The following is a 27,420-nucleotide window of genomic DNA, read 5'->3' as shown; positions in this document are numbered from 1 at the left end:
CTGATCCAATTCTCTGATCGCCGAAGCAAAGAAATCGATTATATTTGGCGCATAGGATCTACCTCACGCGTATCACCTTTTCCCCTGCACCATAGGCGTTCTAATTCTTTTGAAAATGCTAAATATTGGAACTTACCTGCGAGTCAATGAAGTCAGGTGCAGTTTGGTAAACCCCTTGCCTTGTGCCATCTTCTACTTTAATCCTCGCTTCCAGCAGAGAGTAGCAGCAGTAGGAGGGGGAAAAGGTCTGGGGTCGGGGCTTTCTACCTTTTCTAAACCCGGATGCTCCCACGACAGTTTTCTATGCAATTGGCCATCACAAGCAATTAAGAGACCGTAAGGTTAACGTGGGTTACAAACCCAGCCGAGCCCTTCCGCCTGTGGCTGCAATACGGCAGAGGCTTGAGGGTAAAAATACAGCGGGGTTCTTTTGCCTTTCAAAAGCGGGGAATTGCTTTGAAATTTGCATTTCCCGACCGCCGCCTAGGAGAGGTGTGGCGGAAGCTCCTCCCTCACCTGCGCTGGCGCGCGGCGCTGGGCCGGGCTCCAGGTCGCGGAAGGCGTGGGCGAAGGTTTTTTTTTAGTCTCCCCGAGCGGGTGCTCCTGCTCCACCACACCTTCAAGCGTCTTCCGTTTTCCCTGCTCCTACCTAGCGAGAGGCAAAAAAAAAAAAAAAAAAAGTTTTCCGCTTCCTCTGGGGCTTGAGCGCTGAGGAGAGAGACGGGGACGGCGGTGCTCTCTCAGGTAAGCTGCCGGAGCGCGCGCGCGCGCGAGGGGCACGTGCCGGGAGAGGGACCCTGCGCGCGCCTCTGTACGGCGCGAGGGGCACAATCGCACGTGCCGGCAGAGAGCCCCCCCCTTCCCCCCGGCGCGCGAGCGGGTCTAGGTGTGCGCCGGAAAAGAGCCGCCACTGGGGCCTTTTGTTTCCTTTCGCCGCTCTTCTCCGCACCGCGGCGCCCCCGAACGGTTTTACTCGCTCCGGGGTTTCGGGCTTTTTTTTTTTTCTTCAAAAAGGCCAAACTGTGAAATGGAGAAACAAAATTTAAAACAAAAACAAAAGAAAAGTTTTCTTTGTTGGCTGCTGGTTTGTTTCCCCACTTGCATTCAGTTTACTTACCAGCCAATAGCAAATGTCCCAAATAATTCGGCTGGGCGTTGGAGCGAAATGTTACCCAGCCCCCACCTGTTTAGCCTTTCTCTTATTTCAGGAGCTAATTAGTATTCGAACGCATTGTGCGGACGTAGAGCGTTCGCTGCTCGGACTGATCCTTATCGGAGCCCCCGGGCAGGCCAGGCCTCGCCAAAAGGGGCTCGCACAAGAGCTGGACGGCCAGAGGGCTCGCGCCACGAAGCTGCATGCCTTCTGACCCTTAAAAAAAAAAATAATTACAAATACATAAAAGCGTCAAGATAATATTATTGAGGAAGTAACAAAGCCAGTACGCAGACATTAGAGGGAAAAGGGATTGCCTGAAGTATGAAGAAGGCCTCCTACCTTGAAACAAGTTGCGCCAGTAGTTTTGTTATGGGTTTGACAGTTCCTTGCTTTTGATTGTAAATATTACAACTCTTAAGGCTTGGGGGTAACCTGCATGGAGCAGCTGTTACAACCGTACGAAGCTTGCTGGGTAGACTGGATGGATCATTTGGGGTTTTGTCTGCCATCATTACTATGTTATGTTACTGTGTTATAAATAAATCTTATTTCTTTCTTCTTTTTGGCATCTAGCTAGTAGTCTGCCTCTTTTTTTTTTTTTGTTCTATTACCTCCATGAATTCTATTGCAGAATCACAGCTGTAGAGCCTTATTTGTACTTTATTTTTTTAAGGTTATACTTCCCAGAAAAGCACACACCTGACAACACTGAGAAGTGTGTGAATTGGCACAAGTTTCAAATTTGTTCCAGTCCATTCATTGTAAATACTGTGTAATACATAGAAACATAGAAATGACGGCAGAAGAAGACCAAATGGCCCATCCAGTCTGCCCAGCAAGCTTCACACACTTTTTTCTCTCATACTTATCTGTTTCTCTTAGCTCTTGGTTCTATTTCCCTTCCACCCCCACCATTAATGTAGAAAGCAGTGATGGAGCTGCAACCAAGTGAATATCTAGCTGATAAGTTAGGGGTAGTAACCACCGCAATAAGCAAGCTACACCCATGCTTATTTGTTTTACCCAGACTATGTTATACAGCCCTTATTGGTTGTTTTTCTTCTCCCCTGCTGTTGAAGCATCCTTGCAATAACAGATGGGCCGGGCTGCCTGTATTTATAATTGTCAATGTGATGCCTCCATTGGATGAGCACAGATTCATAATTGTGGTTGTGGGTAAAAAGAAACAAATACAAATGCATGCCTACATTTAAAGTATGTTGCCCACATTTAAAGGAGCACTAACTAAGCTTTTCAGACAACTAATTTTCCTATTTCTTGAGTGCCTTGAGTCTTCTTTGATCTTAGTCCTAAATCTCCTTTTGTCTTAATATATCAAGCCTAGCAACCTATTTCTTCCTTTCACCTCAGACGGTATGTGACAGGCAGGAACCCTCCCTTGGCCCCAGAGCTGGAGAGATGTCTGCTTCAAAACTGGCCCTCCGTGCTTCTGTATGGCTGGTGGGGCTGCCATCTTTCTTGCTCTTCCTCCCCTGGGCTGGAGTAGATCACCTCTGCAGTGATGACACTATGATCTGAGCTGTGGGTCCCAGCCAACTTTTAAGTCACTATATAAGTGACTTAAAAGTTGGCTGGGACCCACAGCTCAGATCATAGTGGCTTTATGCTATTATGCTTTATGCTATTATGCTTTATGCTATTAGTCTCCCTGTCACTGTAACATAGCAGGCAAAGCAACATGTTAGTGTTGCACTGTGCTTGCCCTATTCTATTAATACCTAGAGTGCCAGAATGAATGACAGAGTATTCAATATGAACTGGTACCTATGTGGCTGGGTTTGTGCTGCATGTTCTGTAATAAATAACTGGAAGTCTTAGCAGAAACACAGGTGCTCATGTAGCCTGGTCTGTCTGGCAGGCTACATGGGGGCCTGTACTGGGTATGTTGTATTGTTCTTGGATGATTTTAATCTTCAAGTATGATGGCAATAAGAGCATTTTTATGGGTTAAGGTTAGATATGGCTTTTATTTCATTCTCTTAGATGCTAAGTGATGTTTTTAGCTCTGTATTGATTTGATTTTTTTTCTTTCTGCTTATCTTAATATGTATGTCATATTAGGTATGTTTTAAATTGTGAATTGCCTAGAGCCTCAGCAGTAAGTGATTAATAAATGCAAATTAAAGATAAGGGATCTGGGAGGCTCACCAGCAATGTAGCTATTTCGGTTAGGCTGTAATGATGGACTTAAACTAGCAGCTAGGTCTGTTTGGCAGGCTGCAAATTCTGTAATTAGAAATGGAGGTGGTTATTTCCCAGATGTTTGGGAAATGAGCACACTAATATTGCTGACTATTTAGATTTGCAGTCTTGTGATTAGGCATGGAAAAAGATGGGTATTGGAGGGCATTAAGTGGGAATCTTCTGTGCTCTTCTATCCAAGATGGAATACAAAGGAGGAAGATACAAAATACTGTCCTGTGTGTGGGGAAAAAAAAAGTCTTGCAGGTGATCATGCTCTGTAGCTGCCAGTTGGGCTGCATCCTTGCAATAACAGATGGGCTGGGCTGCCTGTATTTATAATTGTCAATGTGATGCCTCCATTGGATGAGCACAGATTCATAATTGTGGTTGTGGGTAAAAAGAAACATAGATATCTCCTTAGAAATGAAGTAAAATAGAGCCAATATGATTTTCTTTTGCTTATATTATAAGGTTATGGTTATTTATTTATATGCTGCCAAAATCCTAGGCAGCTCATAACATAAGAAATTGCCATGCTGGGTCAGACCAAGGGTCCATCAAGCCCAGCATCCTGTTTCCAACAGAGGCCAAACCAGGCCACAAGAACCTGGCAATAAACACTAAGAAGATCCCAGGCTACTGATGCAATTAATAGCTGTTAATGGACTTCTCCAAGAACTTGTCCAAACCTTTTTTAAACCCAGCTACACTAACTGCACTAACCATATCCTCTGGCAACAAATTCCGGAGTTTTATTGTGAGTTGAATGAAAAAGAATTTTCTCCGATTAGTCTTAAATGTGCTACTTGCTAACTTCATGGAATGCCCCCAATAAAACAGTAAACATGGCATAAAATGCCAAGCAATAAAACTAATGTAAACTTATCACTGTTTCCAAATAAAAACACAGCAATTACAACATGCAAAAGAGGATGTGTTTGCCCTCCATGTGGGTGAGCCTGTCTCTTGGTGCCATATGTGTTTAAAACTTGTGTCCAGTCTGTGTTGGCTTTGAGCGTTTTCTAACACTCTTGCTTGTTAATTAGATACCAAGAATGTAGCACACTTACAAAAAAAAAAAGTTGGGGGGAAGTGGGAGAGGTTGATTCCCCCCTCCCACTTTGATAGAAATACAACACTTAACCAAAGTGCCAAAAAAAATGAAATGCACATCATTAAAAAAAACAGAATAGGAGATAAGGTTTCCTGTTTCTAAGTGTCCCTTTTTCCCTGTTTGTAAATGTTTTATTTTTACACATAGGAATTAGCACTCTGCAGGAACATATCCTGTATGATAGAAATCTGAATTACATTCTAGAATCATTTAGGATAGATCTATTTATCTACGTTTCTGGTCACTTTTTTTTTTTTTTAGATATTTAATGATTTATTTTGGTTCCATAAGGTGTGCTTTTTGTGTTGCACCAAAAAGTGTGCTTTTTAATAACTTGAGCTGAAGATGACATGCAATAAAAAATGGCCTCTTGGAATGCAAGGAAGTCAATTTTCTGTGTTTCCTGCAGGTTGAGAACGCGTGTGTGTATGTGCACACGTATAAAATACATTTCATGATACTCTGTGGCCTCTGCTGATAAATTGTGCATTTCAACCAGCTGCAAAAAATCTGCACCCTAAGAAAAGGTGCATTCCTGGTGGCGGGTGAGGTCACAGGAGTGACTTTATGTGCATACGTGCTTCCCCTCCCTGCAAACGATTTTGATGAGCCTTTAAGCTCTTGTTATATAACATGCTACGTTATTCATTTAATATTTGGAAAATTATTGTAATTTTTTTTTTATAGACCTGTCAGTTTTGTAGCAGTATCTTTGGGACTATAGCATAGAGCCTGACTAGGTTATTTGCTCTTGCATCCATTTGCATTAATGGAAGCAGCTTGCACAGTGATCCGACATCACAATCAACTATCTAAACCCAGTCTGACAGCGAAACTAAAATGAATTGTAACCTTGAGGTTAAGGGGGTTAATTACACTAATTACTTGAGTTGTTTCACTAATAAGAGGTGAGTTTAGTTCCTCAGTGCTCTTTCATTGAAGACGAGCGAATGTTACTCCATTGTGCCTTTCTGACACATAGCTGGGAGATCAAATATTAACTGTGAGCAGAGAAATCGTAAACACATTCTGCATGATCATTCCAAATTAATGGGAATAAAATCTCCACCCTGCCCTGGGTGCATATTCTGTGCATGCCATCTCTGTTGCTAGGGAAAACATGATGAACATTCAGTTGGTAATGTACAGATCTTCAATTGAGGAGGAAAGATACATTTAATGGTGGGTTGTGCCCATTTTCAAGCAGCCTTCTCTTTTTTGTGTTGCTCTTGAACCAGCTAGTTTGCAAACTTTCCTGGGGATTCATCATTCCGTGATGAGTTACAGCAGAACGATGGCCTGCAGTAAAAAAAAAAAAGGGGGGGGCGGGGCAAAAATGTGCAGCCGGCTGCATCGCTGCGGTGCGTTTTCGCCCGTCGTAGTTGCGGGCTGGTTGCACGCTTTCGCACCCATAGCGCCACAGGAAAAGGTACAGTTGGCTATTTCCTGTGGTGCTGCCGGTGTTGTGTAGAACATTATCGCCAGCATCGCTGCTGGGACATAACCCCGCCCACACTCCTCCCCTTCCCCTAATTTGAATTGCACCGCCGCGATGCGGCCGGAATCGCAGGGTGATGAATGACCCTGTAGATCTGTCCTTGGTGCATTTTGGTTTTGTTTGGAAGACTGGGAGAAAGGTGGTGGTACAAGATCTTCTGTGCCCGCTCACTGTTTTTTTGTTTTTTTAAGGTCTGTCTTTCTGCTTTTGGCCTCATCACGGTACTGATACAGCCCCTGATGTGCTCTGGGACTGTCTCATTTAGGCAAGGGGCACTGGACAATTGTTGATATTGATGGCGAGACCTGGCAGCAGCCTCTATCTTTGGGTGCATAGATAAATTTGCTTATTACTAAATGAGAAATGGTCAGTAATGGGGAAATTTCTCATCTATTGTTGTGTGGCCTCTTGTGCAGAGCCATCCAATGTTTTTATGATCATAATTACACAGTTAATGTGAAAGACGACCATAAGTTCATAAGTCACCCTTCTTCTAATTGCCCAATAACTCTGTGTAATCTAGAGGAAGGTGGAAAAAATATGCACTTGCAGGCAGTTCTGCAGCTCAGTAACAGAATGAATTCAAACACAAATGCAGCTTAAGTTGCTGGATCTGCAATTCTCTCCCACTGTAAGCTTTTAGGAAACAGAGTGTAAATTAAATTATTGCTGGGTAACGATATAACTACATTATACCCACTGATCTTTTTCTTTTGAAACCTGTTCATTATTTTGGGAACACGTGGGCAAAATGTTCCACAATTTCACCCCTCTCTAGAGGTGTCGAGGTCTGCTCCCCCTGTAGTCTTGGAGGATGCCCAGTGATGACTGCTTGTAAGGTTTTTTTGTGCGAGCCATTGACATCTTTTAAAACCGCAAATAAATCTGTCAGTCTCTCTGTCTTAAATGGTGGAAGCTCTTGCTATCCCCTTTTATTAGCATGGTGGCCTCCCCCTGCCCTTACTTCTACTATTTGGATCCCTTTCTGGTGGACAGATACCCCTGACTCTTCACTGTGGTCTGGTGTGAGGGCCTTTTGCGATGACGTTCAAATATTTTACTTGTCTCCCTCCACCTCCTTGCATGCCAGTGTGTACCTGGCTGCCAATTGGATGTGTGTTCTCCTTCTGGTTTATAAACTTGTGATATGCCAAGGATATCTTTCTGGTTAGGGTTGGCAAATATTGTTTTATACTGTGTGCATAAGGCTGCTTGGGAAATGGGTAGATTAACATGGAATGAGCTCATTGTGCTGATATACATCCGTGCAACTGCCAGACCTCCATGCTGCCAGTGGCCAACCTACTGCCAGCGGCCAGTAGTTGGGGTTCCACCTTCAAGCAGCAAAACACTGCACGGAGCGGCAGTAGCCACAGAGGCGTTCACGGAGCGGGATGCCAGTGGCCAGTAGTTGGGGTTCCACCTTCAGGTAGCAAAACACTGCACAGAGCGGCAGTAGCCACAGAGACATTCACGGAGCGGGATGCCAGTGGCCAGTAGTTGGGGTTCCACCTTCAGGCAGCAAAACACTGCACAGAGCGGCAGTAGCCACAGAGACATTCACGGAGCGGGATGCCAGTGGCCAGTAGTTGGGGTTCCACCTTCAGGTAGCAAAACACTGCACAGAGCGGCAGTAGCCACAGAGGCGTTCACGGAGCGGGATGCCAGTGGCCAGTAGTTGGGGTTCCACCTTCAGGCAGCAAAACACTGCACAGAGCGGCAGTAGCCACAGAGACATTCACGGAGCGGGATGCCAGTGGCCAGTAGTTGGGGTTCCACCTTCAGGTAGCAAAACACTGCACGGAGCGGCAGTAGCCACAGAGGCGTTCACGGAGCGGGATGCCAGTGGCCAGTAGTTGGGGTTCCACCTTCAGGCAGCAAAACACTGCACAGAGCGGCAGTAGCCACAGAGGCATTCACGGAGTGGGATGCCAGTGGCCAGTAGCTGGTGTTCCGCCTTCACGGAGGGCTGCCATCTCCAAAAAAAAACAAGAAACAAACAAACAAAGCAGGGGTGGGTAAGAGTATGGGGCATGGGGTGTGGCCTGCTTGTTGCGGCGTTGCTACCCCTGATTGAGCTGGACGTTCACTGGGATGCGGATACGGCGCTGCTCTCTGCATGGTGGAAGGGAGTTGGGGCCAGAGGGTGCTGGAAGCCAATAGTGATGGGTGGGAGGGAGAAAAAGGGTGGGAAAAAAAATAAAATAAATGGATAAACTGCGTGGCTTGCTGGGCAGACTGGATGGGCCGTTTGGTCTTCTTCTGCCGTCATTTCTATGTTTCTATATTTCTATGTTTCTATGCTGAAACTGTTGCACTGTGTGTGCCTGAGGCTTGGCGGCAGGGTTTCTTCTGATACCAAATTAGTGGTGGGCCACATGGCTTGCATGGCTTTAACTTGAAGTTACCTTTCTCACAGAGAAACATTACCTCCCTGAGTAAAGTGCCATTTTGCTGAGTTGAGCTCATCCTTGAGATCGCAGGGCAGTTATACAAGTTATACGTGTCATTACTGCACCTGATTGGAAATGAATTGAGCTGCGCAGGCTACTTAAGAGGCTGGATGTTCAGACACAATTACGCTAGTATTACTGGAAATTTTAGATTATTATAGATCTTAGTCATTAGACATAAAGGTGGGATGGTGGAGGGAATTAACTGGGGTTCTTATGCTAATCTACTCAAGATGGACGAAGTATAGATGAGGTTGTCCTGAACAGCTGAGATGTATCCTTAGCATTGTGGACAAGTATCTGGGTAGGCCTGTTGATCTTTTTCTGAGACTTCCACATTTTGGTTATTTGTAAGCTCTCTACTTCAGCCAGCTCTTAACGAGTATCCAGCAGTTGAAAATCTTTTGCAAAATGCTTTTTTTTTTGGTTTGGCCACACCAGAATCATGTTTTCCTGCCTCCAGTAGTGCTCTAATCTAGCCTAGTATTCTCAAGCCAAATCTGGAGTACCTTCTGGTCAGTCTGGGTTTCAGGATATTCAGTGAATATGCATGAGAGATTTGCAAGTTCTGTTTCCATTGCAAATCTATCCCATGCATATTCATTGTGGATATCCTGGAACTCAGATTGACTAGAGAGGATACTCCAGGACCAGCTTGGCTGGACTAGCTCTGAGTTGCTCTTTGGGGCTTGTTAGGTTATGGGCTTATGGGGAAGGGTATAGGGGATGATGCCAGAGACCAAGGATATTCAACTTGGCCCAGTTTTTATAGGAAGCCTTCAGTGTCAAAGAATGTGCAGTGCTTAAAGGGGGGGTTCTGTGCCCAGTCCTCAGGGCACACCCATCTGGGCTGCTTTTCAGGGTATCCGCAATGAGTATGCATGAGAGATTTGCATATGCTGCCTCCATTATGTGCAAATCTATGGCATGCATTTATTTTATTTAGACATTTTATATACCATCGTTTCATATCAAGATCATAATGGTTTATAAAATATTTATTAACACAGAGTAAAATGCTCCACTACAAATTATTCTGCTAGCTAATACAACAATCAAAACATATAACAGCTAATCCATCTTAGCAATCAGCACATTGTAATTCATGTTTCATTGCATCTGTCCCACTTGCTTCCAGATATTGTGGATATCTAGAAAGCCCCCCTGCCTGGCTGTCTAAGGACTGGATTGAGAACCACTGTGGTACTATGTATTGGCTTAAAACAGCACGAGCCAAGTGGTGTATTTCAGTATAACTGACCTTCTATGGACTATGATGAAATATTAAGATATTAGCAATGTAGGTATTTAGAAGGGGAAGTTTGGATGATAAACCCTTCTCCATGGAAACCTACTGCTTCTGGAATTCCCGCATGAAATCAAGCAGTGCAAAGTCCTTTAAGCTTGAATGGAAAAACAAATAGTTTTGTTTTCAGTTTTGGTTGTAATTGTGTGTTAACATAGTAATGAATGGCAGAGAGAGAGACCAAATTAGCCCATCCAGTCTGCCCAGTTGAGATTCCTCCATTTGAGGTACAGGAGCACATACGTTCCATAAGAAGTCCAAAACCCAACTCCTTACTGCCGCTTTCCTCATCTTGTTTTGTTTTTACCTGAGCTCGCAACCCTTTTCCCAGCACCACCCTCCATCTCTGTCTCAGGCGTGCCCAAAATCCGTTAAAGTACTGGCCTTCGCTGTTAGCCCACGTCAGGTTTTGTCATGGTCTCTTGATTCTTACAAGTCTAACAGCTGGTTCCCTTTCCATGTCTTATTTCCAGATTTTCTAATAATCTGCAAAGCCATTGTCGAAAACATCCAGCCTCCCCGTACTCGTTGGATTTTAGGTTTTAATCATGGTTACTCCATGCAGGTTACCGTATACCACCTTCAAAGCTTGAAGTGGCCATACTACTATTAGGGTGGTATTTGCCACTCAACACAGTAACCTGCACAGTCTTGGAAGCGCAGGTTGTTGGGTTTGTAACTAGTGCCCCATGCAGGTTACCTATAAGCTATTCCCATGACATGAATACCATTAGGTTATGATTCTGTTGACTATCTATATCTCTATGTCTCTATCTCTGTCATTTCTTTTTTCTTTTTTTATTTTTTACAAATCAGGATCCCATAACTTTCTGAAGTCCGTTACAGTTTTAGCTTCCACCATTTGTTCTGTTGCCAGTCAAGTGGTAGATTTAAATACAAGGCTGCAACTCCCCTTGCAAACAAAGGTAATATTCTTTTGATTAATATGAAAGGAGTTGCCACTGGAAAAAAAATCTTCTGAAGCTTTGGGTATGCAAGGCCCTGTTGGCAAAGAAAACTTTATTATACTGTTTTACAAGAGGATCTGCCAACATTAACCCAATGGAGGATCCAACTGTATGATATATACATAAAAATATTTGTCTATGAAAGTTTTTCTGCAGATATAGGATTATGTTTACAATAGTTGCTCCATAGGGCCTGCAGTGAGATTCTCAGTGACTTTTGAGGGCCAAGTCAAACTATGGCTTATGTTTATGCATGTGGCGGATGAGATAAGGAAAAGGATGCTTAGAAGTATGTAGCCTTCAATGAGGGGGGTGATACTATGGTATGGGGCCACTGGGTAGAACTAACCAGTGATCATAAGAACATGCCATGCTGGGTCAGACCAAGGGTCCATCAAGCCCAGCATCCTGTTTCCAACAAACCAGGCCACAAGAACCTGGCAATTACCCAAACACTAAGGCAATCCTATGCTACTGATGCCTGTAATAGCAGAGACCATTCCCTAAGTCAACTTGGTTAATAGCAGTTAATGGGCTTCTCCTCCAAGAACTTATCCAAACCTTTTTTAAACCCAGCTACACTAATTGCACTAACCACTTACTCTTGCAACAAATTCCAGAGCTTAATTGTGCGTTGAGTGAAAAATAATTTTTTCTGATTAATCTTAAATGTGCTACTTGCTAACTTAATTGAGTGCCCCCTAGTCCTTGTATTATCCAAAGGTGTAAATAATAGATTCACATCTACTCGTTCAAGACCTCTCATGATTTTAAAGACCTCTATCATATTCCTCCTCAGCTGTCTCTTCTCCAAGCTAAACAGCCCTAACCTCTTCAGCCTTTCCTCATAGGGGAGCTGTTTTGTTCCCTTTATCATTTTAGTTTCCCTTCTCTGTACCTTCTCCATTCTGAAATATGAATGGTTATTGGTGTTTTACTCAGCATTGTTTGAAAAGTTTAATTAAAAAGATTTAAACATACAAGGCTACAATGTTAGTCCACAAATTGTTGTCCCTTTACTCCTATCTGTGGGCTAACATGATGCATCGTGCTTCATGTTTAGAATCTTATCAGATTGCTTCATTCCTCACAGAGGTTTGTTGGACATCCCTTCTGTTTGCCAGGAATATTTAGCAGTGGCTCGTGAAAGGGCATTCTCAGTGGCTGCTCTAGTTACCTGGAACTCTGTCGCAAGAACTTAGGCTGATGACTTGTACAGAAACATTTTAGAGCAATATAAATGTTTCTGTTCAGATTAGTATTTTTGTAAATTAGCTGTTATTTTTTATATAGGTCCTAGATTTGAATTGACAACTTTGCCAGGCAATAACATTTATTTTTTTATTTAGCCATTTTGTTTTATGGTTTGTATTGTGCAGAGAACTTATTTTGTTCTGATTTTATCATTGTGTATGTAGTTTGTGAGCCACTAGGGCCTTGTGCACAAAGTAGCATATAAATGAAATTAATTCTGGGTGGGCATTCCAGACATCCACCACCATTTCCATTAAAAAAAATTATTTGACATTCCCGAGTCTACTCTTTTTGGCATGTCATCTCATGACCCCTAGTTCTACAGCTCCCTTTTCATTGGAAAAAGGTTTACTACTCATACATTATTATGGCTATTTGTTTTGCACTCAAAGTTAGCATATGCTACCAGTCATCCAGAAATATTTCTGTGGCATGGTATGAAAGCAGGAAGCTGTTTGCATCAGAAAACAAGATGATGAAAGTAATTGAATCAAAAAGTCCCAATTTTTGAAGAAAAACAGATGTCATTTTGCCATTGAGAATTTTTACAAGGCAGTGGAATATTTGTGCGTCTTGAAAGCATTGACCCTGCAGATGTTCTGTAGCCTTGGCAATTCCTGAGAGATGTCATCTGCTCAAGGTCTGTCTGTCTGCCTCCAAGCTGTTGCTCAGTTTTTGTTTTTTTTCCTTGAGTGCCTCAGCGTGTTTAAAATCATCAGAGCTTCCAGGGTTTATATGGCCCAGCACATCTTGGAGTGTCTACAGCATTAGGGCTAGACTTTTGTCTTAGGCTACAAGAGCATTTTTGTCCAAAAGATGCTGTTGGAGGTTGGTAAACGGGTCTCTTGGCATTGTACAGATTTAGCACTTGCTGCCTGCAAGAATACATGGCTCAGAAATTTAAAACCAGAATTGGGGGGAGGGAGGAACCATATTATATTTAATTGAGCACTGGTTCAAAATGGGGCAATCTGTAAAACAAGGCAAAAATCTTAGGCATATTGAAAGGGCTTGCATGTCTGTTGTGACCGTGACGTTTCATTTCAGCCTCAGATTTTAATCATTGACTCTTGAAGATGACCCCAAAATCTCATACAGTTATCACTTCAAGTGCATTTGAATCAAAAATACTGTTTGGTATTTTAATCAAAGGAACAAAAATGCACCAGTCAGCTGTTTTGATGTACCACATCTGTCCAAAAGGGCTTTCTCTTAATCAGTTTATATGTTAAAGGCTTTTAAAAGGGGGCTGAAATTCTTGCCTGAGCAGTTATTCTGACCAGATTTGACTTTAGAAGCTTACAGCTAAGTTCAATATTTTTTATTTACTTTTACTAGCCACTTAAAAAAACAAACCTAGGTGGAAAAAGCCTTTTAATAAAACGTATTGTTGCTTTGACATATCTCCTTGAGGACAAATGTGTTAAGCTGAAATAGAGCTGTTGGGTGTTTTCGTTTTTAAACTTTTTTGATTGAAATAAAGTGTATTTTAAATACTTACAATTCTCCTTTTTCCCAGTTTTTTATTAGAATTTTTTTTTTGTGATCTTGAAGATTTGAAATCTATTTGCTGCTGCTGATTTTGTCAGGTTAAGCATTCATAGTAGACATGAATACTGAAAGACTCCTGATTTTTATTTTGATTTTACGGACATTGCCTGCTTTTTATGTAATTTACTTGGCCGTTTATTTATAAAGGAAAAAGCTTGATAGGGATGCTGCCTCTCTAGTGTCTTATTTGAAAGATGGCGCGTTACTTTAAATGCCGTGCTGAGCCTTTGGTGTGCTCGGAGGAAAGAGTGCCTCCTGTTAAAACAGCAGCATTTCCTGATGTGCCCAGTATTGCTTGGTTGGCTCCCATCCAAGTATTGATCCAATGCTGCTTAACGTCTGATTTTCCTCCTGGGGTTAGAGTCCAAGATAGTTGAGCTTCAGCAGAGGATTGTTAGTTGGTGGAGGTGAGGTGCAGTTCAGCCTTTCGTTGGGTAGGACACCACCTAATTCAATACTGAACCAGCAATGGAAGAAGCTGAAATCTTTCAGTAACGAGAGCACACTTTTTTTGTATTCAGGGCAGGCATATCTGAGGCTACTTAACAAGAATGTTCATTTCTTAAGTTGTCTGGCGAGAGACAGAATTGTATTTGTTGTTGATCTTTGAAGAGGGTGTCAGCTGTTAACAGGGTGTATTCTGGTGTTTGGTACAACAAACTTTTGTTTTATTTAATAGCAGCTTTTCAGGTGGATTTTTCCGACTTGAAGTGGTTCCTAAAACTGTATAATTTGATAAAATATCAAACAAGGCGGTTGGATGAATGAACGTTGTACAATGTATTTCCCTTGAATTTCATTGGGGGAATTTCACTGTAGATGAGAGAAGGAATGATATGCAGGAAGGGACAGTGCCAGGTATTAGGTGCCCTGGATGACCTTTCTGCCTTGCACCCTGGCTCCAGCCTCGACCTCATTCTCTGACAGGTCCCCCTCTCTTACACACACTTAGGTTGCTACTCACACACACAGACACACACACCCCTCCAAGTTTCTGCATTTCCTGGCCGTGAGCAGGGTAGGTGCTGCTCATGGTCTGCTGAGTCTCTTCTCTTCTTGGCCACACCGGGATAGGCTCTGCTTTTGCAGCCTGTCGAGACTTTTCTACTCTCAGCCATGAGTGGGATGGGCTCCGCTCGCAGCCCCACATGGTTGCGCTTTGCTGTCTCTTCCCCCCCCCCCCTCCCCCCCTCCCCATGGCTGGCACCCTAGGCACCAGCCTAGTTTGCCTATTGAGACGTGTGGCCCTCTATGCAGGATATGGCAATCTCCCGTTCTTTCTGATTTTCCCTGCTATTCTTGCTTCTCCCGGACTCCTATTGCCTTTATACTTCTTTTCCTTCCATTATCACTTTTAAATGAGGACTCGGGTTGGTTTAGATTAGTTGTGCTGAATCTCTGATAGAAGGAATGAGTTGCCTTTCACATATGGTTCTCTGATCCTCCAAAGCCATTTCTACCATCTCCCCGTGCTGTGTTAACACCTTTTGGGACGTAAGATAAATGTAGTACGTGTGATACAAACAGCAGTGAGCTCTGAACATAGCTTTAGGGCAGGGCCAACTCCAGTCTTCAAGAGCCACAAACGGGTCTGGTTTTCAGGATGTCCAAGGTGAATATGCATGAGAGAGATTAGCATGTACTGCTTCCAGTAAGGTGACTTTTAAAAGCCCGGCGTGTGCCCAAACCAAGAGCTATGCGCAGAAGTCTGGCCCCGGGCACACTGAGCGGATTTTAAAAGCCGCCCACATACTCGCCACTTACATGCACAAATGAAAAGTTCCAAAAAAGAGAGAGCCAGGGCATGGGCGTTCCTGGATTTCACATTGAAATCTGCACGTAAATACTTACGCACACAGCCGAAAGAGTAAATAACCAATTCACATCTACCCTTTCTAGACTTCTCATGATTTTAAACACCTCTATCATATCCCCCCTCAGCCGTCTCTTCTCCAAGCTGAAAAGTCCTAACCTCTTCAGCCTTTCCTCATAGGGGAGCTGTTCCATCCCCTTTTACCATTTTGGTAGCCCTTCTCTGTACCTTCTTCATCACAACTATATCTTTTTTGAGATTCGGCGACCAGAATTGTACACAGTATTCAAGGTGCAGTCTCAAAATGGAGCAATATAGAGGCATTATGACATCTTCCATTTTATTTGCCATTCCTTTCTTAATTCCCAACATTCTGTTTGCTTTTTTGACTGCCGCAGCACACTGAGCCGACGATCTCAATGTGTTATCCATATCCACTATGACACCTAGATCTCTTTCCTGGGTGCTAACTCCTAAGACAGAACCTAATATGGTGTAACTACAGCAAGGGTTATTTTTCCCTATATGCATCACTTTGCATTTGTCCATATTAAACTTCATCTGCTATTTGGAAGCCCAATCTTCCAGTCTCGCAAGGTCCTCCTGAAATTCATCACAATTCTCTTGAGATTTAACTATTCTGCATAATTGTCATCCACAAATTTGATCACCTCACTTGTACCCCTTTCCAGTTCATTTATAATACCGCCACAATATTAAGTCGGAGGATGTACAGAAAAGCAATATTTTCTGCTTTTCTGTACACTTTTTTGGTCTATTCAGAAAACACCTGCTCTGGGCAGGCAATTTCTGAGCATAAAAATGTGCGGGTTGGGCGCACTTTTTTTTTTTTTTCTTTTTGGATCTGGGGAGAATAGCTAATAGCCTCATTAACATGTATTTGCACGTGATGAGAGCTATTAGTTTCGCGGGGTGTTGGGCGCGTGTTTTGGACACGCTAATCCCCTTATGGCATGAGGGATTCTGGACGTGCGTCCAAACCACGCTTTCAGCCCCTTTGTATTGCCGGTTTTAGTGCTGCTTTTGCAGGAGGAGCCACCTGGTCCGACAAGGACCGAGGCTGAAACACAACCACAAGGAGTTTTCGCCACTGTGAAGGGTGGTGCAGACCATCGAGAAGAAGGCGTTTATGAACAAGATGTCCCTTCTGTCAAAAGCCCGCATCTTTTTTTTTTTTTTTAGGATAAGATAGGTTGGGTTTTTTTTTTTTTCTAATGTGTATAAACTGGTTTGGGGGGAGGATGTACTTGTTGCACAGAAAACATTTACTGCTCAAGTGAACTTTGAGAGGGATATGAATATCCAGGAGAAAAATAGAAGAGGGTTCTCCTCTTAGCTCGGCTGGGGGAACTTCTCCTTTAGCTCAGTGGTAGAACCTCTCGGGGTTTGTCATTTGGACAGCATTGTTGCTTTAATGCAAAATTCATGCAAGTGTGCATTAGAAGGGTATATAAAGCCATATGTGAGCAAAGCAGGAAGGAGCGCACGCGGCATGGGACATGGTGTAGCAGAAAGGTCTCTCTTTTTTTTTGGCTCGACCATATTTGCGAAGACCTATCAAAGGTGCACCAAACTAGTTGATTGATTACACAAATTACCATACCAAGAAAACCAAACAAACAAAAAAAACACACACCCCCTGCCTCCAATGGTCCTGGCTAGGACTTCCTGGTGCTTGAAAAACTGATGCCAGCAAAGTGATGTCACTTTGGTGCCTTCCACCGTCTGCAGCAGAGGAAGGTTCCCTTTTGTAAGAGCAGCACCTGGAGCCTTTGATGCTGAACTACCAGAGCCTTATTTTTTTTTTTTTATGTGACACATACGAAAATACCCCAAAATCTTCTGGTATTTTCCAGGAGGCTATTTTCGGTTCATTTTACTTGAAACAAACCAAACATTGCCTCATTCTTTGCATTTGTTAAAAGCTAATGCACATCCCTACGGCTTGTTCTTCCCACTTGTAATTGCAGACACACAGATGGGGTGAGGACTGGACAAGGTAGCTAAGGGCTGAGCAGGATAACACAAGAAGGAATTCACGCAATGAAGTGCATGGCACAGCACCCACTTGCTTGGTGTGAAACATAGTAAATTTTTTATATTCGACGACAAAGATTTTTTTTTAAGCAGCCATTTAAGGGGAAAAAAAATCCATAATGATCATTCTTCTGCATAAGACATCTATGCAGCTTATAATAAGGGACCGAAGCCAGAACCAATTAATCTTGATATACCCAACTGCCCTTGTGTAGCAATACAGCTCTTCAGTCCTTTCTGGAAGTTGGCATAAGAGAGGACAAGATATTGTGCATAGTCAGTACATCAAAGTGTCAGGTGTATGTATTTTTGGGACATGCAGAGGCCTTGTTTGTGTGACACGTGCCATAGATAATGCAAATCAACCTGCATGGGCCTGGTTCTTCCGGTAGCCACTAGTCTGATTACTAGTCTAATAACTGTGTCATCCAAACTTGCAAGGCCAGTTTCTTCTCTCCTTTCCCTCAGGGCAGGCACTAGTAAAGAAAGAGAGGAGGTGCCTAGCCTACACAAGGATAACTTATTATATTTTGTCAAGCTTAGGGTAGGGAGAAGATAGCAGGCACTGCATTTTGAATTACTCTTCAGTCAAACCCACAAAGGTGCAGGACTGATTTAAGTGTAAGACATTGTAGGGCAGCTGAAAACCATCCCAAATCTAACCTGTCTACATAATTTATACAATGAAGACTCTCCCCTAACTGATGTGTAGTGAGAAATATTTTTGGTCTTCTCCACTGATTAATTATGGACCTGTTGACAAACCCCAACATGTTACATGAGATCTCCAATTGTGATTTGATTTGTTTGTTTTTAAATTTTATATTGCCTTGGTTTTTATTGGAAGAAAGGTGATGAAATAAAATAAACTATTAAATCTGCCTGGGTCTAAAATCTTATTTATATAATACATAAAGAGTGAATGTACTTAAAACCATCCAGCAGAATTCTCTTTATAGGCTTGATATTGTGTGTAAAAAAAAAAAAAAGCCCACAGGCTCTTTAATCTCATGAAACTTCTTTAGTACTTGTATTTTTGCACAATACAGAGGTTTGGTGTAGAAATACTGTAGTTATGTTCTTTCTTTTTATCCATTTGTTTTTCAGAGCTCTGAAAATGCTTGCCGTTTTTAGTGTGAGCTCGGCATTTGCACGTTGATACGAATGGGAAGATTCCAAATCAAATCGAGGCTTAAGTCTAATAATCCGATCATCAGCAGTGGTCGTCATGGCCCAGTCAAAGTCCAGTGGATCCCAGTATGCTCTGACTGCCATAGGAATAGGAATGCTAATCCTTGGGGTTGTAATGGCAGTGTGGAATTTGGTACCAGGACTGGGCAATAACCAGCCTCCATCTCCTCATGGAAACGGCAGCAAGCCGGAACAGAATGGAGGAGCAGCAGGAGGAGGAGGAGGAGAGGAAACGGTGAAAAGCAAAACATTTCCAGTGGCTTATGTGCTCATTGGGACAGGGATTAGCCTGCTTTTGATAGCAATATGCCTGAATGTCCGGGATAAAAAGAAACAGAGAAGGCAACAAGAGGAAGATTCCAGAAACCCTCCGGATTCCCCAGCTGTGCGTCCAGTTCAGGAGGAAAGGTGAGTCATAATTGGATCTCTCTAGAACACAGGTCAGCTACCTTTTGTTTTTGGGCTAATACTAATGATGTGGCCATGCCATTGGAAGAGGATCCTCCTGAGAGCTAGTCACACCTGCCGCCCTCAAACCTGCTACCTTCCAAGTGTTGGCAGTACAAGCAGTCGCAAAACTAGTGGGCTTGCTGTGCTGATCTCCCACATTGCGAGAAGGAGGTTTTTTTTGGGTTGGTTTTTTTTTTGGGGGGGGGGTGTTAATGTTTTAGGAAAACTTTTTGTTTTCTATTAAAGCAGATCTTCACACTTTTTTTCAAAAATTGTAAATTTGAATCGATTTCACACACGTTCATATTGGAGTCAGATTATGCTATTGTGAGTTAAAATAAAATCTCTGCTCCCTGAGCAGTTCTGTGCTTTTTTGTTTTGTTTTGTTTTTTTAAGTCATTTTTCAAACCAGATTAACAAATGCAGCAATAAGATATATCAGCTGCCAACCAAAACAGGGCAATCAGATATAGCATAAAGCTTTTCACATGCTAGATGATATTTGGGAATATCACTTATATGATAGTGTCAGTTTCTCAATTCAGGCTATGTCAAACGGTTGTTTCACACATGTCAACACACAAATCCTAAAGAGTACATTAATATATGCATGCATCATAAAAAATGTGCCATGTGTGAATATATATAGAGAGAAAGAGAGATGGCTCTTCACCTTTTTTTTGAGTATTGTGTAACAGATAATGAAGGGTTGGGAAGCTTCCTTTTTTTTTTTTTTTTTTTTTTTTCTTTTTTGCTGTAGTTTTTAAACAGTTGAGTCTGCCATTGTGCAATATTTGGGAAAGATTTTGCTATGAATCTAGCAACCAGTAACAAGAAATTTAACTTTTGTACTTTGAGATGTGCGCAGCTTGCCCTAATAGCTCAGTAAACCTAGCTCAGGTGTACAATCCACTGTGAAGGCAACTGTTTATCAAGATTTTACAAAAATACCCCTTTCCAACACATTGTAACCCAGAGGGAAGTCTTTCACGTCTGACTATGCGTATCTCTAAGTCCACGACCCCTCCAGCAGAGGGAACTAGATTGGACCGTTGAGCCTGTAATGGTACTTACAGTGAAGTAAGCGAATCATTAAGTCCGACCACATTCTGCATATTGTAAGGTGGCCCTCCCTTACTCAGTTGTAAAATGTCTTTTTACTTGCTCAAATTACATTAAAATGAGGCTGAAGCTTAGAGCCTGGTAAATTAATTAAATAAGGAAAGGGATCCTTTTAACATTGTATCAACTGGATGGCACATTTTATTTTTGTTTTTTTACTTTAAAATACAAACACTATAAACCTCGTATATGGTGGAAAGTAAACAGAATTGTAATTACGCTGAAGGCACCTTTCGTCATACCAGGGACTTGCAGCATAATACTTACATTAACTCAGCAAGATTGGATCTTTTGTCTTCCAAATCAACCTTTAGTTACTCATAAACATGACTGACCGCAGTTTTCACCTTGATTAATTTTCATGAACGCCCAGGGGGAAGAGGACACGTAGGAAGGTTAATGTACTTTTGAGAGCATTCTGCCATAAGTACAGCAGTATAGTAGCAGAGATCCAGGCTGGGTGATAAGCTGAGTATTGGCTGAATGCATTTCATTCAGCAGAGTTACTTTTACCTGCTGTCTTCACCCATGGGTGACAGCAGATGGAGTCCAGCATGGAACTTTGATGTCAAAGCTTCTAGGAAGCTTTCTGCATGCCCTTCTGGGCACGTGCAGCCCTGACCACTCCTCTGATTTGATATTAGGACCCAGGATAAAGCTGACTTGCAGAAACAGACTCCAATGGGAGGCAGGGGAGGTTGGTTTTTTTTTTTTTGTTTTTGTTTTTTTTTTGTGAGGGCTGACATTCTGCTGTCCTTGGAGAACACCTGTTACCAGTGGTTATCTGCTTTCCCTGAGCACAAGCAGGATGGCGGCCCTCACACATGCAACTCCCCAGCTGAAGGCTGCCGTGAACAAAAAACATAAAAACTAAACCCTGAAACAGAATGGGCAAGATCATTTTTGATGGTGAAAGGCCACCCTAATGTATTTTAATTTTAAATGGCAGTTTAGACCTAAAGTAGGCCCTAGAGGGATGGTATTAGTTTCCATACCTCAAAGATAAGGTGGATAAAGGTGAGCTGGTAGATGTAGTGAATTTGCATTTTCAGAAGGCAAAGTCCAAGAAACTAAAAAGTCATGGGATAGGAGGCAATGTAATTTTATGGATTGCAAACTGGTTAAAAGACTGAAATGGAGAGTAAAATTAAATGGTCAGTTTTCACAGTGGCAAGAGGTAAACGGTGAAGTGCCTCTGGGATCTGTACTTGGACCGGTGCTTTTCGATATATTTATAAGTGATCTGGAAAGGGAAACAAGGTATTCAAATTTGCAGATTACACAAAATTATGTAGAGTAGTTAAATCACAGATAGACAGTGATAAATTGCAGGAGGACCTTGAGAGACTAGAAGATTGGGCATCAAAATGGCAGATGACATTTAATGTGGAGAAGTGCAAAGTGATGCATATAGGGAAAAATAACATATGCTGTACTTACATGATATTAGGAGCTACCACCCAGGAAAGAGATCTAGGTGTCATAGTGGACAATACATTGAAATCGTTGGCTCAGTGTGCTGCAGTAGTTTAAAAAAAGCAAACAATGTTATGAATTATTAGGAAGGGAATGGCAAAATGGAGAATATCATAATGCCTTTATTTTTCCATGGTGAGACTGCACCTTAAGTGTCTTAATTCTGGTCACTGCATCTCAAAAAAGATAAATGCACTGGAGAAGGTACAGAGAAGGGTGACCAAACTGATAAAGGGGATGGAATGGCTCCCCTATGAGGAAGGGCTGAAAAGGTTAGGGTGGTTCAGCTTGGAGGAGATGGCTGAGGGGGGGATATGACGAAGGTCTATAAAATCATAGACGACCAGAACAGGTTAATATAAATTGGTGGTTTACTCTTTCAGATAATAAAAAGACTAGGGGGGGCACTCCATGAAGTTAGCAAGTAGCACATTTTAAAACAAATCAAAATTATTTTTCACTCAATACATGATTAAGCTCTGGAATTCATTGCCAGAGGATGTGGTTAAGGCAGTTAGCTTATCTGGGTTTAAAAAAAGGTTTGGACAAGTTCCTGGAGGAGTCCATAAACTACTATTAGTCAACTTGAGTTAGGAAATAGCCATTGCTTATTACCGATATTAGTAACATGGTCTCTGTTTAATGTTTGAGTACTCTACAGGCACTTATATCCTGGATTGGCCACTGTTGGAAACAGAATGCTGGGCTTGATGGATTGGCAAAGTATGGCATCAACTTATGTTCTTAAGAGATTCCATAGGACAGACTGGCCAAAACTACTGCTGTATCAGAAGCCCCTATCGAAAATAGTGAGATGTAAATGTGTGGCGAGATGGATCTCAAGTGCGCTACTGCCATGGCTCCAATACTGTGAGCCTTGACATGCCACGCTAGACACAAACTTGCCTGGGCATAACAGAAGGGGATGCAGTCTGCTAGTCAAATAGAAATAAAACGTTTTCACTGATAATTCCAGATGTATTGGTGTCAAATGAAACAAAAAGCTGGGTGGCTATCTGAAGGCTTCTGCCGCTCTAAATAGAATGTTACAGTTCTCTTGCTGTGTCCAACACAACTAGGATGAGACTGTTCCACCTCCCAGGTATGCTTAGGGTTCAAGAAATATTCTGGTGCGTGGGGTATGACCTCTTACAGGCATTCCTGATTCTGAAAGTCCACTTCTCGGTAGGCGATTTTGGAGTCTCATCGAAAAGGCATACTCTCCTCTGATTAAGCTGAGAATCCAGGTGTCTGAAGATACTCCCAGTCAACAATTAAATTAGAACCTTGGCCTTCTCTTGACCAGAAGCTTCTTGGACACAGACACTGGAATCTGGGCTGCTGTCTCACTGGTCCAGTGAAAGCCCCATGCCAGGGGCTGCGGCTTTTGGTTCCTAGAAACATGGCAAAAAGACCATATCGCTCATTTGCCCAACTAATTTAGCTTCCAATTCCCATCACTTCCTCAGAGATGCCCTGCACTTATACCAGGCTTTCTTAATTCAGATGCTGTTTTTGCCGCCTCCTTAACTGGGAAGCTGTTCATGCATCCACTAATCCCCTCTGTAAAGAAATATTTCCTAAGATTACTCCTGAGTCTAGCCTCTTTCACCCTCATCCCATGATAATTGGTTCTAGAGCCTTCTTTCCATTGAAAGAGGCTTACCTCATGTGCATGGAGCCCTTTGAGATAGGGGAGATAGTTAAATCTCTATCTCATCTTTCCTCTAGGGTATAAATGTTTAGATCATTAAATCTGACCCAAAATGCTTTAGAACAACCACTGACCATTTTAGTAGCCATCCTTTGGACTGACTCCAACCGGTTTATATCCTTTTGAAGGTGCGGTCTCCAGAACCGTGCACAGTATTCCAAATGAGGTCTCACCAGGGATCTACACAAGTACAATATCTCCTCCCTTTCTGATGTCCATTCTTCTCCCTATGCAGCCAAGCATCTTTCTGGCTTTTGCCATTGCTTTGGCCACCTTAAGATCATCAGACATGATGTCCCTGATCCCACTCTTTCATGCTTAGAAGAATTTCACCTCCAATACTGTACCTCTCCCTTGGGTTTTTGCAGCTTAAATGCATAACTATATTTTAACATTTAATCTTAAATGCTAGATCCTAGACCCTTCCTCGGGCACTGGATTTTTCTTCCTCCTGTAACTCAAAACGAATGGCATCAGTCATTCTCTTCACAAAGTCACCCACAGAGGGGTCCTCTGGAGGAAATTTTCTCTTTCCTGTAGAGGAGATAGGCAGAGGGGCTTGACCCCTCCAGTTCAGAGAAGTCCTAGATATATAGTCTCACCCCCTATGATTACCCTTTCTGAACCAGATGGAGCATGAATCATGATCTCACCCAGCTAGCAGGCAATGCTCCAGAAAGGACCTCTGTGCACAGGGGGAGCTTCCCCCACCAATCTGGAAAGATGCATCAACACCCAATGTCCGTTTGCATCTGTGCATTGGCACCAAAAAGGAGTGGATATCAGTCTGCCTTGACCCCTGTCATTGCCCATGCACTGATGTGCTCCTGTGTTCCAAGCCTCCTGAAGCTTACTGCTGATACCAGCACAGACTGGGGGCAGGCAGGGAGGCCACATCTTCCTGGCCAGGGCTGAATTGGTCATCTGGACCCTTGGAGACAAGTGACAAGAATGTGCTCTCCTTCCCATGGGAACACTTTAGAGATTCATGGCCATTGCCAGAATGTCCCCCCCTCTTCTAGCCTTGCTGATGCTTCTTATTCTTTCATGGTGCCCAGTCAGTGGGGGGTATTGATTGCCATTTTTTCCTAACACTGCTCCACAGTCTACTCCCTTGGAGCCTCATACTTTGACTCCTTGTTCTAGAACTTGAAACAGGTTTGTTTCTTGTGCATTAATACCTTCTCATCTTCTACTGAATGAGCAAATTGAGTTTATAGTTGGTCAGTTAGGGGACAGATTTAGTGTATGGATGGGGTGGTTTTAATGCCCCTTCTGAATGTGTGTGTTTGGGAGGGGGGGAGGGATCAGTTTTCTAAACTTCCAACCCTCTGCTTTCTGTGACTTACCATTTTGCCCAAATACTAAATGCAGTACTGCAAATTCCAGAATACTTGAAATGCAGAACTGGCTCAGTGTCATAGATTTTTATTTTTTTTGGCATTAGCAAACTGTTGAGGTGAACTTAAGCCTCTGTCTGCTGATTTGCAAGAGGATATTAAGTTAAGTTGCAAATGATCATTAGGCCATGCCTCTTGCTCTGTCAAGCTATTACAACATGCCTTGGGTGTGCTGTCAGCACTGGGCTAAAAGCCATATGACTCAGCCACCCAAAAAGTATTGTAATTGCCAGGTAAAGCATCACCTACATGGATAGATCAATTTGTAATGGATAGTTTTAATGTTCATTGAATTTTATTTTTTTTGCAGTTGATTTATAAATGTGAACTTTTTTTTACTTATGGATTACAACATAAATTTCTCTTAGGTTGTAATTGCAATGTAAAACCATCATCATGCCCAGTTAATGTATAATATAACTTTACATGGCCATGAGAACCACACACCTCTGGAGCCCTGTGAGGCACAAGCATGTAAGACTATAGGGCAAGCATTATCTTATGGACACAGTTTAATTGTGCATTTCTTCCACAGTCGGGAAGATGAGGATGCACGCAGATACTCGGTCCCTTCGTACGACGAGGTGATGGGAACAGGCTACTCAGCTGCGGAAGGGACAGATTTGGACAGGAATGCTAGGATCAGCATGTCCCTTCCTTCTTACGAGTCTCTGAACGAGCTGGATGGTGACATGCCAACGAGCGGCGCAAAAGGCGACTCGAGCAGGGAGTCGCCTGCGAGAAGGCAGAGCTCCCGCCTGGGAAGAGCACTCAGACCTCTGAAAGTCAGGAGAATAAAGTCAGATAAACTTCACCTGAAAGACTTCAGATTAAAACTGTCTGATAAAAACAGCACTGTCCAGACGACCATAGAGCCATTGACTCCTCCTCCTCTGTACGACGAGAAATCGTTTGAGAACCCAAAGCCAAACTAAGCACTTTAAACCATTGCTGCCCAGTTTTGTGATGGTCAAAGTTCAACGAGATCAAGGAAAAGAATTGGAAGAGAAAATATAAATATATATATTTTTTTTTTTTGGTAGCTTGTAAGCAGAAAAAGCAAATGCCACAAGGGACTCTTTTTTTTTTTTTTTTTTTCCTTGATATACTATTCAAAGTGCAACTACAAAAGTTAGTGTGTCAAATGCAGGCTAACTGTATTATATATATTTAAAAATGTTTGTTCTATTAGGGTAGAATAGTGGAGATTTTTAACCTGGCACATGTTGAGCAAGAAGTCATAACTTCAAGTACAGTTTGTTTTGATTTAAACATTGCATGAGATTAAACTGGTTTACGTTAACTGTAGTGAGTATGGGTGTATATTTGGCACCATTTTATACATTACTAATCTAAGAAATCACCCTGTGAGATATGGCTATTTATGATTTCTTAATATAGTAAGATAAATCTTCTGCCTGTACAGGTGAAAGTACCAAGTGCATGATAGATGGTTCAATCATATTTGCTTTGGCCACCTGCCAGTGTTATCACGATGCTTGCTTTGTTTAAAAAGTTGGGTTTTCAAAATTATACTGATCCAGTTAACTATACTGAAAGCATCTAACTTTGCAAATGGGTGCTGACCCTGTGGTATAACTTATAACGTTTGGCATGAAGGCACAGAAGATTCAGAAGCAGGGTCTGCTGTCTAGTGTTGCGATGTACTTGGGACCTGGGTGGGAGGGAAGGCAGCAGCACTTGCTGTAGCAGGCCTTGTTGCTGGAAGGAGGTAACCCAGGTGTGCCTCCAGGTTTCCAGCTGCATAGGCACAACCAGGGCTGGAAAAAAAAAAATCCCATGAGACCCAGGTTACCTGAGTGCCTAAAACTTGGCACAATATACCTAAAATGCAGAAAAACAAAAAAAAAAAATCAAACGATATAAAAAAAAAAAAGAGTAAATTTAAGAGAGAATCTTAAACAAGAAGCAAAATACTAATGAGAGCAAAAAAAAGCCAGAAAAACACAAGGAGACAATGTTCCTTGGCATATGTTTGTAAATACATTCCCAACCCTGGGCACAGCTTACCCAGTGCATTACAGTGGTCAGGAGAGTAAGTGCAAGGACGAGCTGCTTCTGTACATCTTTGATTTCCCAGTGTATGAGAGGGAGGCGCAGGCTGGTTGAGAGGTATATTGCAGGCCATTTGGGTGACTGTGCAGTTCTCTAGCAGTGACTCTCAGTGCATGGGGATGAAGGGGAGCACAATGGGCTGATCTTAGGTGAGTCCATATAAAAGTGATTATAATATTTGTGTATTTTTTTCCAATGTCAGCACTGTAACTAGCAAACGAATGTTTAACTCTGAGAAATGTGACTTTTTTTAAATAAATACAATTACAGTTTTCATATTAATAAACCATCTTTTATTAATTGGGGAGAGGCTGTGCCATGCAAAACTTCTTTCTAGGTGTTTCACACTGGAAAAGGTTGGGAAACATTGCCCTGACTGAGGCTGTTTTGAAGGGTAATATTCAGATCTGCTCGTGTCGTCGGCTGCAGCACAGTCCAAATGGGTTGGGAGTTTTAAATGGATTCTTTTTGAAACTGTGGGTCAAGGCTCAGTTTATTGCCCATGAGTTCCTGAAAAGATTGAGGACGCTGAATCTTTGGGGACTGCAGCGCTTCAGAATCCTGGGCTTTCCAAGCCAGTATGCCTGTGCATGCAAGTTTATCATGTGTATGCTC

General features: G+C 42.5%; 1 protein-coding gene across 1 annotated transcript; it reads left to right on the top strand.

Moving 5' to 3' along the window:
* The first annotated feature begins 486 nt into the window (after positions 1-486).
* Positions 487-27,110, top strand: TMEM51 (transmembrane protein 51). Its single transcript, XM_029579081.1, has 3 exons — positions 487-744; positions 18,484-18,975; positions 25,265-27,110. The coding sequence occupies exons 2-3, from the start codon at positions 18,605-18,607 to the stop codon at positions 25,662-25,664; spliced, it is 771 nt and encodes a 256-aa protein (XP_029434941.1). The 5' UTR covers positions 487-744; positions 18,484-18,604; the 3' UTR covers positions 25,665-27,110.
* The last annotated feature ends 310 nt before the right edge of the window (positions 27,111-27,420 follow it).

Source organism: Rhinatrema bivittatum, chromosome 15, assembly GCF_901001135.1.
Source record: "Rhinatrema bivittatum chromosome 15, aRhiBiv1.1, whole genome shotgun sequence".
NCBI classification, from domain to species: domain Eukaryota; kingdom Metazoa; phylum Chordata; class Amphibia; order Gymnophiona; family Rhinatrematidae; genus Rhinatrema; species Rhinatrema bivittatum.
The sequence above is the reverse complement of the archived record's forward strand: the minus strand, read 5'-3'. Positions and strand labels throughout refer to the sequence as shown.